General features: G+C 29.2%; 1 protein-coding gene across 6 annotated transcripts in view; it reads left to right on the top strand.

The window, feature by feature from the left end:
* The window catches only part of Lar (tyrosine-protein phosphatase Lar), a 401,284-nt gene that overhangs the window by 353,052 nt on the left and 34,243 nt on the right, over positions 1 to 13,989 (top strand). For all 6 annotated transcript variants that reach the window (XM_088204753.1, XM_088204750.1, XM_088204754.1 and 3 more), the window contains exons 8-11: positions 5,788 to 5,913; positions 8,629 to 8,778; positions 8,882 to 9,015; positions 9,894 to 10,044. In XM_088204753.1, coding sequence (XP_088060879.1) covers positions 5,788 to 5,913; positions 8,629 to 8,778; positions 8,882 to 9,015; positions 9,894 to 10,044 — 561 coding nt within the window. The remainder of the gene's footprint in view (positions 1 to 5,787; positions 5,914 to 8,628; positions 8,779 to 8,881; positions 9,016 to 9,893; positions 10,045 to 13,989) is intronic.

Below are 13,989 nucleotides of genomic sequence, written 5' to 3'. Positions count from 1 at the left end.
TTAAGTACATTATTCTTTAACCATATCTCTAACACACCTAATTCATCATTCAAATTACTCACAACTTCTTCAATGTTATCACCCATGCAATAGATCAATGTGTCATCCGCAAATAGATGAACTTTACATTTTTTTACGTTATTAACTATATCATTTATATATAAAACAAACAACAATGGTCCCAATTTAGACCCTTGTGGTACTCCATAATACACTAACCTCTCTTCAGAACATACATTATTTATCTTAACTTTTTGTTTTCTTTTATATAAGTAATTATTAAACCATCTCAAAACTATATCACTTATACCTATACTCTCCAATTTCTTCATCATTATTTCTCTGTCTATTGTTTCGAAGGCTCTCTTGAAATCCAAGAAAACTGCTCCAATGATTTTGTTTGTATCCTTAGCCAACAGCCAATCATTTATCACTACTTGTAATGCAGTTTCAGTGGAATGCTTTTCTCTGAATCCCGATTGTTGTTCACATATTATGTTTTGAGAAGTAATAAATTCCTTTAATTGTTTGATTACTACTTCTTCTATTATTTTTTCTATACACGGTAGCATGTTGATTGGTCTCATTTCTTCAACTTTTTTACTATTTTTTATTTTAGGTATAGGTACAATAGTAGCAATCTTTAAATTTTCAGGCATTTCTCCTAATGAGAGTGCTTTATTTATTAAATAATTTAATTTAGTTCCTATTATTTCCCATGTTTCTTTAATTATATTTATATCTAGTTCATCAGTACTAGTTCCTTTTTTAAATTTACATATTATGTTATGAATTTCATCTAATGATACTGATTTAAATTTACTAAATTTTACAATTAATGTTTTATTATTATATTGTACTAAATTACTAATCCTTGGTATTGAATTTACAATTTCTTCTATGCTCTCAATGTAATATGTATTCATCTTTTCTGCCATTATATAAGGATCTTGATATATATTTCCATTAATTTCCATTTTTATTATGTCGTTTTTCTGAGTTGGATTAATTAATTGTTTTATTGATTTCCACATCTTATTTGGATCATTTTGTATTTCATCTATCAATTTTTCATACCATTTCTTTTTAGCCATTCTTAATACTTTGACTGCCATATTTCTACATTGTGTGTATGTTTTCCATTTTTCATTAAAGACTTTATATTCTATTTGTTCTGTTTTTAATATTTGAAAAATTTTGTATGACTCATCTCTTTTCTTTATAGCATTTTTAACATCATCATTAAACCACGGTTTTGGGTTGTAACGATATTCCTTTTTAAAATTATATTGACTTTTTGTTTTACAATCTACTATATTCTTATAAATTTTGTTCCATATCCTATTAACATCCATATTATCTACATTCCAGTCACATTTTTGTAATTCTAATCTTAATTTATTAAAATTAATTTTTTTAATTATATCAATTTTTTTTGTTTTTTTAAACTTAAGTTCATTATGTTTTTCTATATAAATATATACAATTGAATGGTCAGTTATTCTTGGAGTTGATTTTACTTCACAATAAATTTTTTTGTTGTTGGTAAATACTAAATCTATTAATGTGCTCGATCTATTATTAGTCCTTGTATTTTCTTTGACACATTGTCTTAAACCAAATATATTTGATATTTTTTCTAATTTTGCTGTGTAAAATTAGAAAAAATATCAATAAAAAAAAAATATTAAGAATGCTTTATTTTTTCTCTTATGTATTTATTATATTTTACGATGTAAATATGTTTGAGAATATGCGTAATTTTATGTTATACGCATCATTGATCTAATAAATTAATTTTGGCATGACAACCAATAATATGTATTTATATTATTTTGCAATCGTTTTTGTAATAGTTTCTTGACCATTAAAGTCCTCCAGCGATCAACGTAAAGATATTGATAATAATAACCTGCCATATATTCTTTCTAATGTTCATATGAGCACTCAACCTTAATAAGACTACAGTCTAAATCGTATGTCTATACTAGCCTGATCAATATTTTATACATTAGTTACAAAGTAGATTGCTTAAGTGGCTTAAAATTTGTTCGGTGACACTTAGATCAAGTGCTTGTTTTCCATTGAAACCCTTGAATATAAACTCATCATTTAAGATTAAGTATATACCCTTTCATTAGTTAATTAATTTTGTATGATATTTAAACTTCAGACTAATGTTTTCTTGTTTTATTTATTGCTTTTCTGCTAATTATAATTGACCCTTGTTTTATTTTAAGCTCTAAATTTTATTTATAACACAAAGTATTAAAAGCTTCAACTATTGCCTCTGTATTTATTCGAGGGATATCTAAAATTAAAACTACTCTGTTGCTAACTTATATTTACGGAACGATGGTATAAATAAGCAAATCGTAATAAAAATGTAACGCAGGAAGTTATATACATTATTAAGTAATAATTGGAATGCCATCGCTTGTCAATGATAAACTTATTTAAATAATTATATGAAGATTTGTTATGCTATGTATTTAGAAAATTTATTGAAATCAAATCAATGCTAAATATTTACTGGACCATACAGTATATTGAATCAATACTGTTCAATTGTATTAAATAATTAATCAACATCATCGAAATCCTCCGATTTATTTGCTGAATACGAAAGTATAATAACTTAAGGCTGAGCTTTATTTCATTTATATATTTTCTTTATATCGGTCGGTCATTAATAACGTGTACACATAGTTTCTTAATATTGTGTCGTTCGCTTCGGCACGTGAATCGGGAAATTTTCTTCCACGACACCCCCCATCTCGAACGCAAGAACCACCTTGCGTAGTGGATTTCCACCCCGTTCCACCCCACGGCTGACACAGAAAGCTCTAATGTGTCTGAAAGCGGATGTTTTTTTATACATTAACTTTTGAGGAATACGCCCATGATTTATTACTTCCGAACGATGTTGCTCTTCTCTCTCACTCTTTTGACGCGCTTTCCTCCTCCCTTGTGCATTCGTCGATTCTTGATTTTGAAGATAAAAATAATAAAATATAAAATAATATATACACATATAACCCGTTGACCTCCGGCGATGTTTTGGTCGCGTCGCGTGCCACTAACTGTTTCTGCTAAACTCGCATTTCCTCAAATCATAAATTATACGCTATGAACGCCGCTGCGTTAACCTTTTTCACTTACTACGCAAAAATCGGATTCGGCGTATCGCTCCTGTCAATCTCGAGTGTTCCTTCGAACGCGTCGTGTCGATTTTTTTAACGCTCTCTCTGCCGAGGGAAATATTTTTTTATTATTTTCCTGTGCATACATCAATTTTCATAATTTTCACATCCCGTGCCTCAAGCGATTTTCACGTGCTAGCGCTCGATCGATGTCTGCATAATATAATACGTGATGCAATATATGGTGATAAAGAATATACATTTGTACCCACCCACATACATGCTATCTTCTAAAAGCAAGTTCCTTCCGGTTGAATGGTATTTTACATAAATATACATTATTACTTTCCAACTGCGTGGAAGCGAACTGATGCAATAGTTCTTCGCTAACCGAGTAAAGACCCTACTCCTCCTTATTGTCATATAAGCGTACTGCTAAATTTATTTCAAAAACTAGAACTAACGTTATCATTTCGCTACATTTTACAGAATAAAGCCAAATGTTTCTTTAACATATTAATTAATCAAATTTTTTTTGACGACACGGTTATTTTATACTCATTAAAAAAGTTAAAAATTATTCAATAAATGAAAAGGCCCACAAAAATATTTTTTGTGTATGGAGAAAACATTATCCGTCAAAAGATGAACTGAAATTAAAATGTATAGTTAAACTCTAAATTGCAAAAAAATGCTTAAATACAAATCGGGAACTTAAACTTTCTTAGAAACTAGTTTTAGGTTTTAGGACAGCGTGGTATGATTTGTGTTTTGTCAGCCATTAAGACGCTTGATAGAAATATCTGTTATTTATATGCATTAATACATGATATACATATAAATTAGATGTCTAAAATTAAAGTGGTATATTAAAAACAAATTCTTGCGAGCCATTTTGTACCTTGTCTACAAACAGGAAGTACGAATGGGGCAAAGGTTTATTTCGATCAATCATAACGTATGATCAATACATTTTAGTAACTTTAATTATTTTTTATTGTCAATTTTTCACAAATGATATTTTTTTTATATTTGTAAAATATAGCTATTATCCCTTTTTATTACTTTATTGATTACAGAGAACATAAAAAAGTAAACAATTTAAAAAAGATTATTTAAAAATACAAAATCGTCTGGCATTGAAAGGGTTAATGACGTGTGTGTGCATTTCTCATAAGTGGCCGAAAATGAGTTTATTATTTGGTGGCTTCGCGCCCTATTAACAACGTGTTTTAATGATTTATTATATTGTTCAGTTGTGACTATACGGCTATAGAAAATTTAACCATATTGATCTATGTTATGGTTACGTATTTGAAAAAGAAGCTATATAAAGTCAGGTGGAGATATTTATTTATTGGGTGTTTAAATGAGCTTTTTATTGCGGAATTATTTAGGATCCATTACGTTACTTTATCTGAACTTTTTTGTCGCAAAAAAACTAAATATTTTACTCTAAATACATAAGATATTTATTTTTTGTGTACTCTTGCAGTCTGTAGATAACCTTGAAACCTAGAATATATTTTACTAATGATTACGCCAAATGCTCTGACTTGAAAATATTATATATAAATATACCCTTAGCTTAAGCAAGTACTTGAATCAATTGAATATAATACATACTCTCAAAAATGTGTACAAATTAAACAATCTTTAATATTTTAACTTATTATTCATAAAGAAAAAATAAATTATTTATATTTTTACTATGCCACACCTGAAATAAATAATCAATAACTAAGAAAATATTTATATAAAAATAGCTTTTTCATGGCAAAATAAAATTAAATCTTACCGAATTACTTGCCTCTTTCTTTTCATCTTGACTCAATATTTTTATATCAGATGTCTTTTTGTATAATATAAGCTAAATCATAAGCATATTAGTATACAATCTGCGCTAGATTGCATTACAAATTTCTCGTGTTGGTGAACAAGTGATCGGAATGAATTGCCGGCATTACTTTCGACCAACTTGCTCGATGTATACCCAAGTCTAACTTTACACCGTGGCAGTTGCAAACTATTTCGGTCGTGGTATCTGATATACCGAGTTTGTACAACAATTATAGACTATCTGCATAATTATTGGACTATTATGATATCTGAAAGTGTATTGCGCTGCACCCATTATATGAGAAATATTTAATACCGGTTACAATTTAACTGTGCTTGGTAATTAAATTTACATTAAAAGTATAGCGTTAAATATTATTTATACATAATGAAATATGTTTTAATTTATGTTTTATTTATTTATTATAAATTATTATATTATATTTAAGCATTGGATGTGTTAATTTATATATTTTATTAAATTAATTAAAAAACTATTTTAAGAAGCGTTCAAAGTCTGCTATGAAGTCGTTATAAAACTATTCCGAATCCCTTATATAAAATACATATTATATATGTATATGTACGATACACAATAATACTATGTGATGTTTATTTTAGAGAAGTTGGCTCGTTCAATTTTCTTTATACGCGTATCATTGCGGAAACTTTTCCAATGATGTCGCTGTAGTTTTCATTCGTGCATACTTTTGATTGCATTTTCCCCTATCGCGTCTTGTGCAACATAATAATACGATATACCCCAGTTTAGATCATATTTTAATCTGTTCTTTCTCTTTTATAGTTCGCAGAGTTCCACCTCAGTTTTCTATACCACCAACCAGGATGAACGAAGTAATGTTGGGTGGAAATCTGACACTGCAATGCGTAGCTGCTGGATCGCCAATGCCGCAAGTCAAATGGAGAAAAGGTAATATTTAAAAATAATTATATTGTTAGTGGTCGAGTGGTGTTATTTTAACAGCCAGAAAATCTTTTGTACAAAACATTTAATATACCAAAATGTGTGCAAAAGTATCGGTATTAAGAAAATGGTGAATTATTGCAGATGGTCTCCAGGATTCCTGGACGAATGGAAGTTAATTTAAAAAAAAATATAATTTAAACAAATATTATTCGACGCATTATTATTGGTTTAAGCTTATAATTAAATTGAAAAAAGGGTTTTTGTTGTAATATATGCCTATGTGCCTATTATACAATCTAGGTCTTCTGGGATTTTTAATGTTTTGTTAAACAAACCAACCCTAGCTTTTTATATAATATATAATATTGGAAAAGACTTGTTTGTAGAGAGGATATATTTTAAATAAAAATGTACAACAGAAAATCCATAAAGATACGATAACTTTATGTATGTTTATGTAGATATATTCGTTATTTGCCACTATTTTTTTTTTCAACTATGATCTTATTTTTTGAGATTTTATTTTTAAATACGTTTGTTTTTAATTAATACTATACTGTAGTTATTCTAAGAATAATCGTTAGTAGCAAAAATATGAGCTACCTTTTATTTTGTGCATAAGAGCTTGAAAAAACGTGCAATCTCACCCATACTTACGAGATGGAGTGACTTTTTGATATAAAAATCTACAAAAAATATTTTTTTGTCATAATGTTTTTATGTTGAATTAATACAATATATCGATTGTTCTCTAACTCATTTTTATGAAAATTTTATCAAAATATTAATAATAATAATTAAGAATTAAAAACTTAATTTAATGCTTACTACTTGATATCATAGTATATGATAACTTAATAATAAATGTGAATAAATATGATTTTTAAATATATTTTGCCAATTTAAAAGCGTTGAAAAATAAAAAGCCGTGATGTTTATTAAACCTTAGATAATCAGAAAGCATCGTGTAATTTTACACATATATAATAATTGTATTTTGGTTATAACTGTATTATAAATAACTCTTTTTACTCTTATAATAAAATATATTTAGCAAACATTTTTTTAAAACTAAAAATAAAACTAGAGCTAACACTTTTCTTAATCAAAGAATTTATAATATGTACTTGTTTTATTAAATTTATTTTTTTAAAACTAAAAGTAAGACTGGATTTATCACGTTTCTTAATCTAAGAAGTAACAATATTTTTTTATTAAATTTATATTATAATCATTTTTGCACCTTTATTTATCAATTACTAAAAGCAATTTAAGAGGTAAAACAAATTTAACCCTGCAAAATTTCCGAATAACGTAAAGCTATTCCGAACAACATTATCCGTTATCGCCACATGTGACTAATTGGTCATAAAACTGTAATTAATTTACGTTTCGAAAACCGCATTAAATACGTTAATATGTTTTTACTTGTCGTTTATTTAAAGGTTATTGTCAATAATATTTAATTTTTACTTTATTTAAATACAATCTGTATCACCCGGCTTCACCAGGGGATAACTTAAATGTGTATCGAAATACAAATATAAAATACAGTTTACAGTCACAAAATATTAGTTATAATATAGTTTGACATGGCTTAAAAAAGCTGAAAAGATTTAAATGCTTGTTTTTTTTAACTAATCTATTTATTAAGAAAGTCTTAGTTTTTGCTATAAATTTTTATTACCGTTTTTCACATAACAGAAATAAGCTAGCGATAAATTTCAACAGTAGTGGAAAGTTTAAACAACTTTGCTCTCACTGAATAATATTAATCTCTACAGTGTTGCATTTATTTCTATAAAAAATATTTATTGAGTAAAAAAATGCGCATTGCTTGCAGTTTTTTGTGTCACTTTTTTGTTAATATTAAGTCATCTTTTCGTGTCTTCGAAGCGGTTAAAAATCCAGTTTTCCAAGCGGGTTTTTACTCTAGATACAGAACGTTAGGTTAGCTGGGGTGTGACGTGGAGAGAGAAGCGGTTGCCTTTGCGATCTTCGATAGTCTGAAATTGGTGGGTTTTCTTTTGAATTTCAGTTTATACAAACTTAGCGAGTTTGTGTATAGTTGAATTCAAATTTTTAAAAATATTGCTTAAAGACGCTGTTCTTTTTAATAATGCTCCAAATGAAAGTTCATAATAGAAGTAGTGTCTGAGGCTTGTGTATCAGCCATTTACACACATGGCCCCTACTGAGTATTATTTAGGGCTCACCCACTTTTGCTATCATGTTGGCATTTGTGTTCCTTTGGTAGTTTTTAAAACGACTAGTAAAATTGAACAATTTCAATTTATAAATGCACTTAAATGTTTTTTTTTGGTAATTTCTTTGATTCGTGGCCAGGTCGCACTTGACGACATATATTTATATAAAAAAAAGGTCTCGCAATCGACTTAATTGTGGAAATTTTTTCTGACTTGTTTGTTTCGTATCTGGTAATATTAAAAAAACTTACCTGCCGATGTTTATGACTTAATAACGTAATATTTCGATTCTTTCGAACGTTTTGGGACATATTGATTTCATCTTTTCTATGTATGTAAGGTATGGATGTTTTGCGACCTGTCTTTATTTTGATTGCTGGATTGTAATGTGATATAATTGATGAACCCGACAGAAAAAATAGTATACACCACTTATGGCTACGCAAACATTTAGATAAGAAAATATACTTTTTATTTATATATTTTCACTGTTATAATTTACTGTTTTTAGGTTTAGCTGAAGATCTCACGCCCGAAGACAAACTACCTATCGGAAAGAACGTTCTAGAGCTGACCGACATACGAGAATCGGCCAACTACACGTGTGTGGCCCACAGCGTCCTGGGTATCATTGAGGAGACGGCCATCGTTAAAGTTCAATGTAAGATTTTCCAATTTTCCAAATAGTCTTGGAGCCAACTTCGGCAGTGGCATAAAACATGTCTCGTTTTGTTACGCTTCGGTAACGATTGAAATTTTTATAGCCCTGCCGAGTCTGCCGACGAACGTACGAGCTTCGGAAATAACTGCCACATCTGTGAGACTGACTTGGTCGTATAACGGCCCCGAAGACCCTCAATACTACATAATACACTTCAAGCCGAAGTACGCGAACCAGGTAAGGATAATTGGAGACGCGGGCGAATTGCAGCAAACAGGGCTTCCGATGCAAATATGGCGTTCAATATCAATATAAATAGACATTTGAGACGATATTGGAATATTACATAGTTTCAACGGTCGAGAGCGGCTAATATTTTAACAATAATATTACGCGACTAACATTTTTTTAGGCTCTATAATTTACGAACAACGATTTAGAAATTATACATGTTTTAATCACCAGTAATTTATACATTGGTGTCTCATTATTTATTTGTGGGTGTTGATTGTGTCAACATCGTTGTAACGCATCAGGCTAATGTCAGTCATGTTACAACGGAGAATTTTAAAAGCCACAACTCACGCATTGTTAATAATAAATCGCAGATGTGTAAATAGCATAAATTGTTTTAAAATAAAATAACAATATTTAATAGACCATGCTTTATTTTAGATGCTGTAGAAAATTCATAAAATGGCAATATATTCAAAACCTAAATTTGTATGTGTTACATTCGATACATGTAAATTTATATTTTTAGATTATTTTCACAATAATTCTCAATAATTTCTTACGATAAATATATTATACGGAAACATGCTTCATGTATCTTGTTTGAATATTATTTCAGAATTTTTATGTATTCTATGTCACAGTTTGCTCTGTCTGACAATTAAGATTTAAAAATATATTTATCAATTTGTATTAATAATTATAAACAATCAATTTTCTCTTATGAACAATGATATAATAGAATAAATATTGATCATATTTATACGACTTGCGCATCAGTCGTATTATTAATCAATTTATTCTTCTTTTAGAAGGTATGGAAGCCCTGTATATAGAATTACACACTTTATAATCGAATATCAACTTTTTTTGTAATCTAGGCTTACAGTGAAATATCTGGAATCATCACCATGTATTATTCCGTGAGGAACCTTTCGCCATACACAGAATATGAACTGTTGGTCATCGCTGCCAACAACATAGGCAGAGGACCACCGAGCTCGCCTACAGTGGTAACCACAGGAGAAACCGGTAATTTCACTCATTTTTCATTTGCTTGAAATGCTTTTTTGGATTTGATTAAAAAAAATTAAATTAAAATAAATTTATAAAGAAGCGTTATGTACATATAAGTCAAACGCTCTGTACATAACTTAAAAGAGATTGGAAAAAATGTACAGTTATTTCTTATATCATCTATTGTGTAATATATATATATATATGAATTTATTTACTTCGTTTTTTTAAGGATGTGGAAAGTGTAATGTATTTTGTTTGTTACTGCTTATTGTCCTGGTTCATCGTTCTCGATATATATTGAATTGAAAATACATATTATTATTATAAGTGTCTCAATGAATTAATCGAAATTTATGCATTGCTTTTATGAAATGCCGCTTCGTTTTTATACATTCGCTGTGGAGGATTGGCCATATATTGACTATATATAAACATATAATGTACATGTAAAGGTTTGACATGTGTTTCGCATGTATTTTTTTTATTATTTAAATATATAATGATTATTTTACATATTACATATGAAATACTCCATACAACTCACAATCACCTGCAGAATTGCATTAATTAATACCGTTGCATTCGATGCAAACGTTTAATTTATACATGAAATAATATTGAATTTCCTCTTGTAGAATAATGCATATAGACAAGGGTTTATACATACATAAAACCTTCATAGTGCAGAGAGTTAATTTCGTTTATACAAATCAAACATATTATTCATAAGAATATGCTTTTAGCTTGTCTGCTAAGCTTAATAAATTAAATCAAAATACAAATGTGCTGTGTATGTAAATCTACAAACATTTAGTTTCCAACTTAATATAACTAATCAAGGTAAAAGCTTGATATCCGCACCTCATGATACTATTGTAGTATATAATACATTTCACATATTCACCAGAATCGTGATATTGGGCCGACCAATAAGTCGATAAACATTGTTTGATATACATTGATGAATTACAATATCCAATAAAAAAGCATAACCATGAATAACGTGTGTTAGTCAAAAAATAATCTACTTTAAAACGTAGTCTGAATATTATTTTATAATGCATATATTCATTATGAAATAACATTTATGAAACCTTTCCTTTCTTCGAGTATTATATAAAGTTCGTTTTAAATTATTAACCCAAGAAAGTTTTTAACTCACCTAGAAAGTTAATCAAATTTATGAATAACTAAATAATGGGCTTGGCAAAGAAACAGCCTATCAACGAAACACATAAAAAAATAAGTACACTGCCGCTTACTTTTTTAAATTACGTCATTCGTGTGTTTCCATTTTTTAGAATCATGTTTTTAATCATGTTGTTAATAACTCAAGATTTAATTTTCGAAAATCGATTGATAATACATTTTGCATACAAAATAATCAGTAATAACATTCAGTAGAGCAAGTTTTATGTGCTCTGTTATGCACCTAGAAACTACCTATTTTAATGAAAGCCAAATATATTATTTACTTATCATAATTAACATGACTTCTTAGATTTGCATTAAAAAAAATGTTCTGTTTAATGAATCTGTTAAATAATTACTTAAATCACAAATTAATTTATTTTAATGCCTGCACTACACTCTCTGGAAGTTGACCAAGGTTGGTCAAGGACGGAGAATATAGTGGATTACTTCGGTTGAGTTCGGTTCTGCCCGCTCTAAAATATCTTGGAAGTTGTCCGAGGTTACCGAGAACTGTAGGTTAAGTGGGGGTAATTCAGTCGACTTGACCAACTTCGAGCGCTTCCGAACATTGTCGGCAAACGGACCGAAGTCGGAACTGCTCTTTCGAGCGCGATTGGTGAGGTACTTCCCCTTTCGCTCTCTCGCGTGTTAAGTGACGAGAATGAGAGAGATAATAATATGGTTTTAGAACTAGTAGCTCGGTTCATTTTCAGTATGCGCGTAGGCGTCCTATGGTTAACACGCATGTCAAGCGCTGCATCGTGGTCACGTGGTCAAGTTATAATATCACGTGCTTATCGGGGACTTCAACAGACTCTTACTGACATTTTTGAATATTTTAGGGCACCAAAGGGGATTAATTATATTTTTGATAGTATATTCTTTTAACAGATATCGCTATTATATTTTGTTTCATATAAAATTAAATAATTAGTGGTACTTTTGTTAAAAAAAATCGTTTCGAATATCCTTATGTATTTTCTTAGATCGGTTTATATTAATGTCACACCATAACGAATTCATATTTAGAATCGATGGCGACAAATTCTAGGATAGTCACAGATGTGGTGTTCGTATTCGGAAGTATTATATTTATGCCTTATGGCATTTTGCAAAAGCCGACAAAGATTTTGCGTAAATTGAATATTTACGACCGAAAAGTTTTCACTGATTTTGTATTGGTGAGTGCCCACACAAACTTTTATGTAATTTTAATAAAATGACAATTTAAAAATTACGATTATTTTGCACATTTTTCGATCGCGCGCAAATATGCCAGCTGTACGTGACAGCAGCCGCCGTGCGTACGTCCGGACGGCATATGAAATTTGTGGCAGTGTGGCCGCTATTTGGAAGTCGGCGACCTCGGCCGACTTCAGTTGAACTTCGGTTCGGATATCTTCCAGAGTGTAGTGCAAGCATAAAACTTATTTTGCACAAAAAATGAATTTAAAATATTTGCGATTATGTCATATTAATTACCTATTTAAATGCCTTTATCTACCATTAAATTATTTAAATATTATTTTGGAATTAATTGTGTTTTCCCATTTTTAATATGAATTATAAAAAATATAGCAACCTTAAATTTATTGAATGTATTAAAACTAAATTTTTCGCATTGTGGTTTTGGTATATACTCACATCCATAATATCGTATTTGATTAAAATATCAAATTTGTAACACATCATTAAAGTATGAGCAATAGATAATCTAAGCTGGATTGGTACAGCGACCTAATTAACAAGAAACAATGTGGGTTGAAGTCATATAACTCAACCGTTCTAACCTAATTGACAATATAATTTTCTAGATTAATATATTACTTACAGACACTTTGAAAAACACTAGTCATCACAGATCAGCATCACTCAATGAGTGAATAATGAATATATACTTATGTAACTATCTAGACTTATATCAGTATATGTATAATAATTTATTTTCTTTCACATTTGCAAAATAGGGATTTAGTTTGCGTAATTTTTTTTTAAGATAATGGAACAAGATTATATATTTAAAATCGAGAAACGTAAAAAGTTAAAATGTTTTTATATTATTTAAGGGATATTCGGAAAGTAAAGATTTAGAGTCAAGCATTTTATTTTGAAATTGCCCCATTATATCAGAACAGTGTTTCAATCCTTTGTTAGTTTGATGAAATCAACATTTTTTTTCAATTTCAAAAGATATGTTTTATAGTCTGTTTTTTGTCTTAAGATATTGGTTAAGACAGTATCTTTGATATATATAATAAAAATACATAGTTCAGCTTTCATCCCATGAAGATAAAATCATTTTATTATGAGCTCTGTAATGTTTGCTCTTTTAAGAAAAAACTCAAGAGTCAGAACATTCTGTATTTTAACTACGTCTTGATTAAACATTTATTTTAATGTTAAGAAGCTTACAAAAATGTTTACATTTACTTTATTCTTCCAGTATTAATAGTGATTTACAACCTAGAAAAGATAAATATGTATATAAATATCGTGAAAAGTCTTTCCTTAGTTTAAACAAGTGCTTTAAAACTTGTTTTATTGAAATCTAACGTATGTTTATATAACATCTGCTTTAAAGACGAATTGGTGCATACCTTTCAGATTAGTATCTCGATGTAATATTTCCATTGCTTAAGAGAACGACAATGGCACATCTTACGTATTAGGATGGCATGCCACGCGAAGAACGATTTTAGACTTTTCATAAAAATGTCGAAATCAGCAGATTTGATGCCTAGTTCCAGCGAGCTCATATATTTC

Source organism: Plectrocnemia conspersa, unplaced genomic scaffold, assembly GCF_051122295.1.
Source record: "Plectrocnemia conspersa isolate PC_06_02 unplaced genomic scaffold, ASM5112229v1 ptg000014l, whole genome shotgun sequence".
NCBI classification, from domain to species: Eukaryota; Metazoa; Arthropoda; class Insecta; order Trichoptera; family Polycentropodidae; genus Plectrocnemia; species Plectrocnemia conspersa.
The sequence above is the reverse complement of the archived record's forward strand: the minus strand, read 5'-3'. Positions and strand labels throughout refer to the sequence as shown.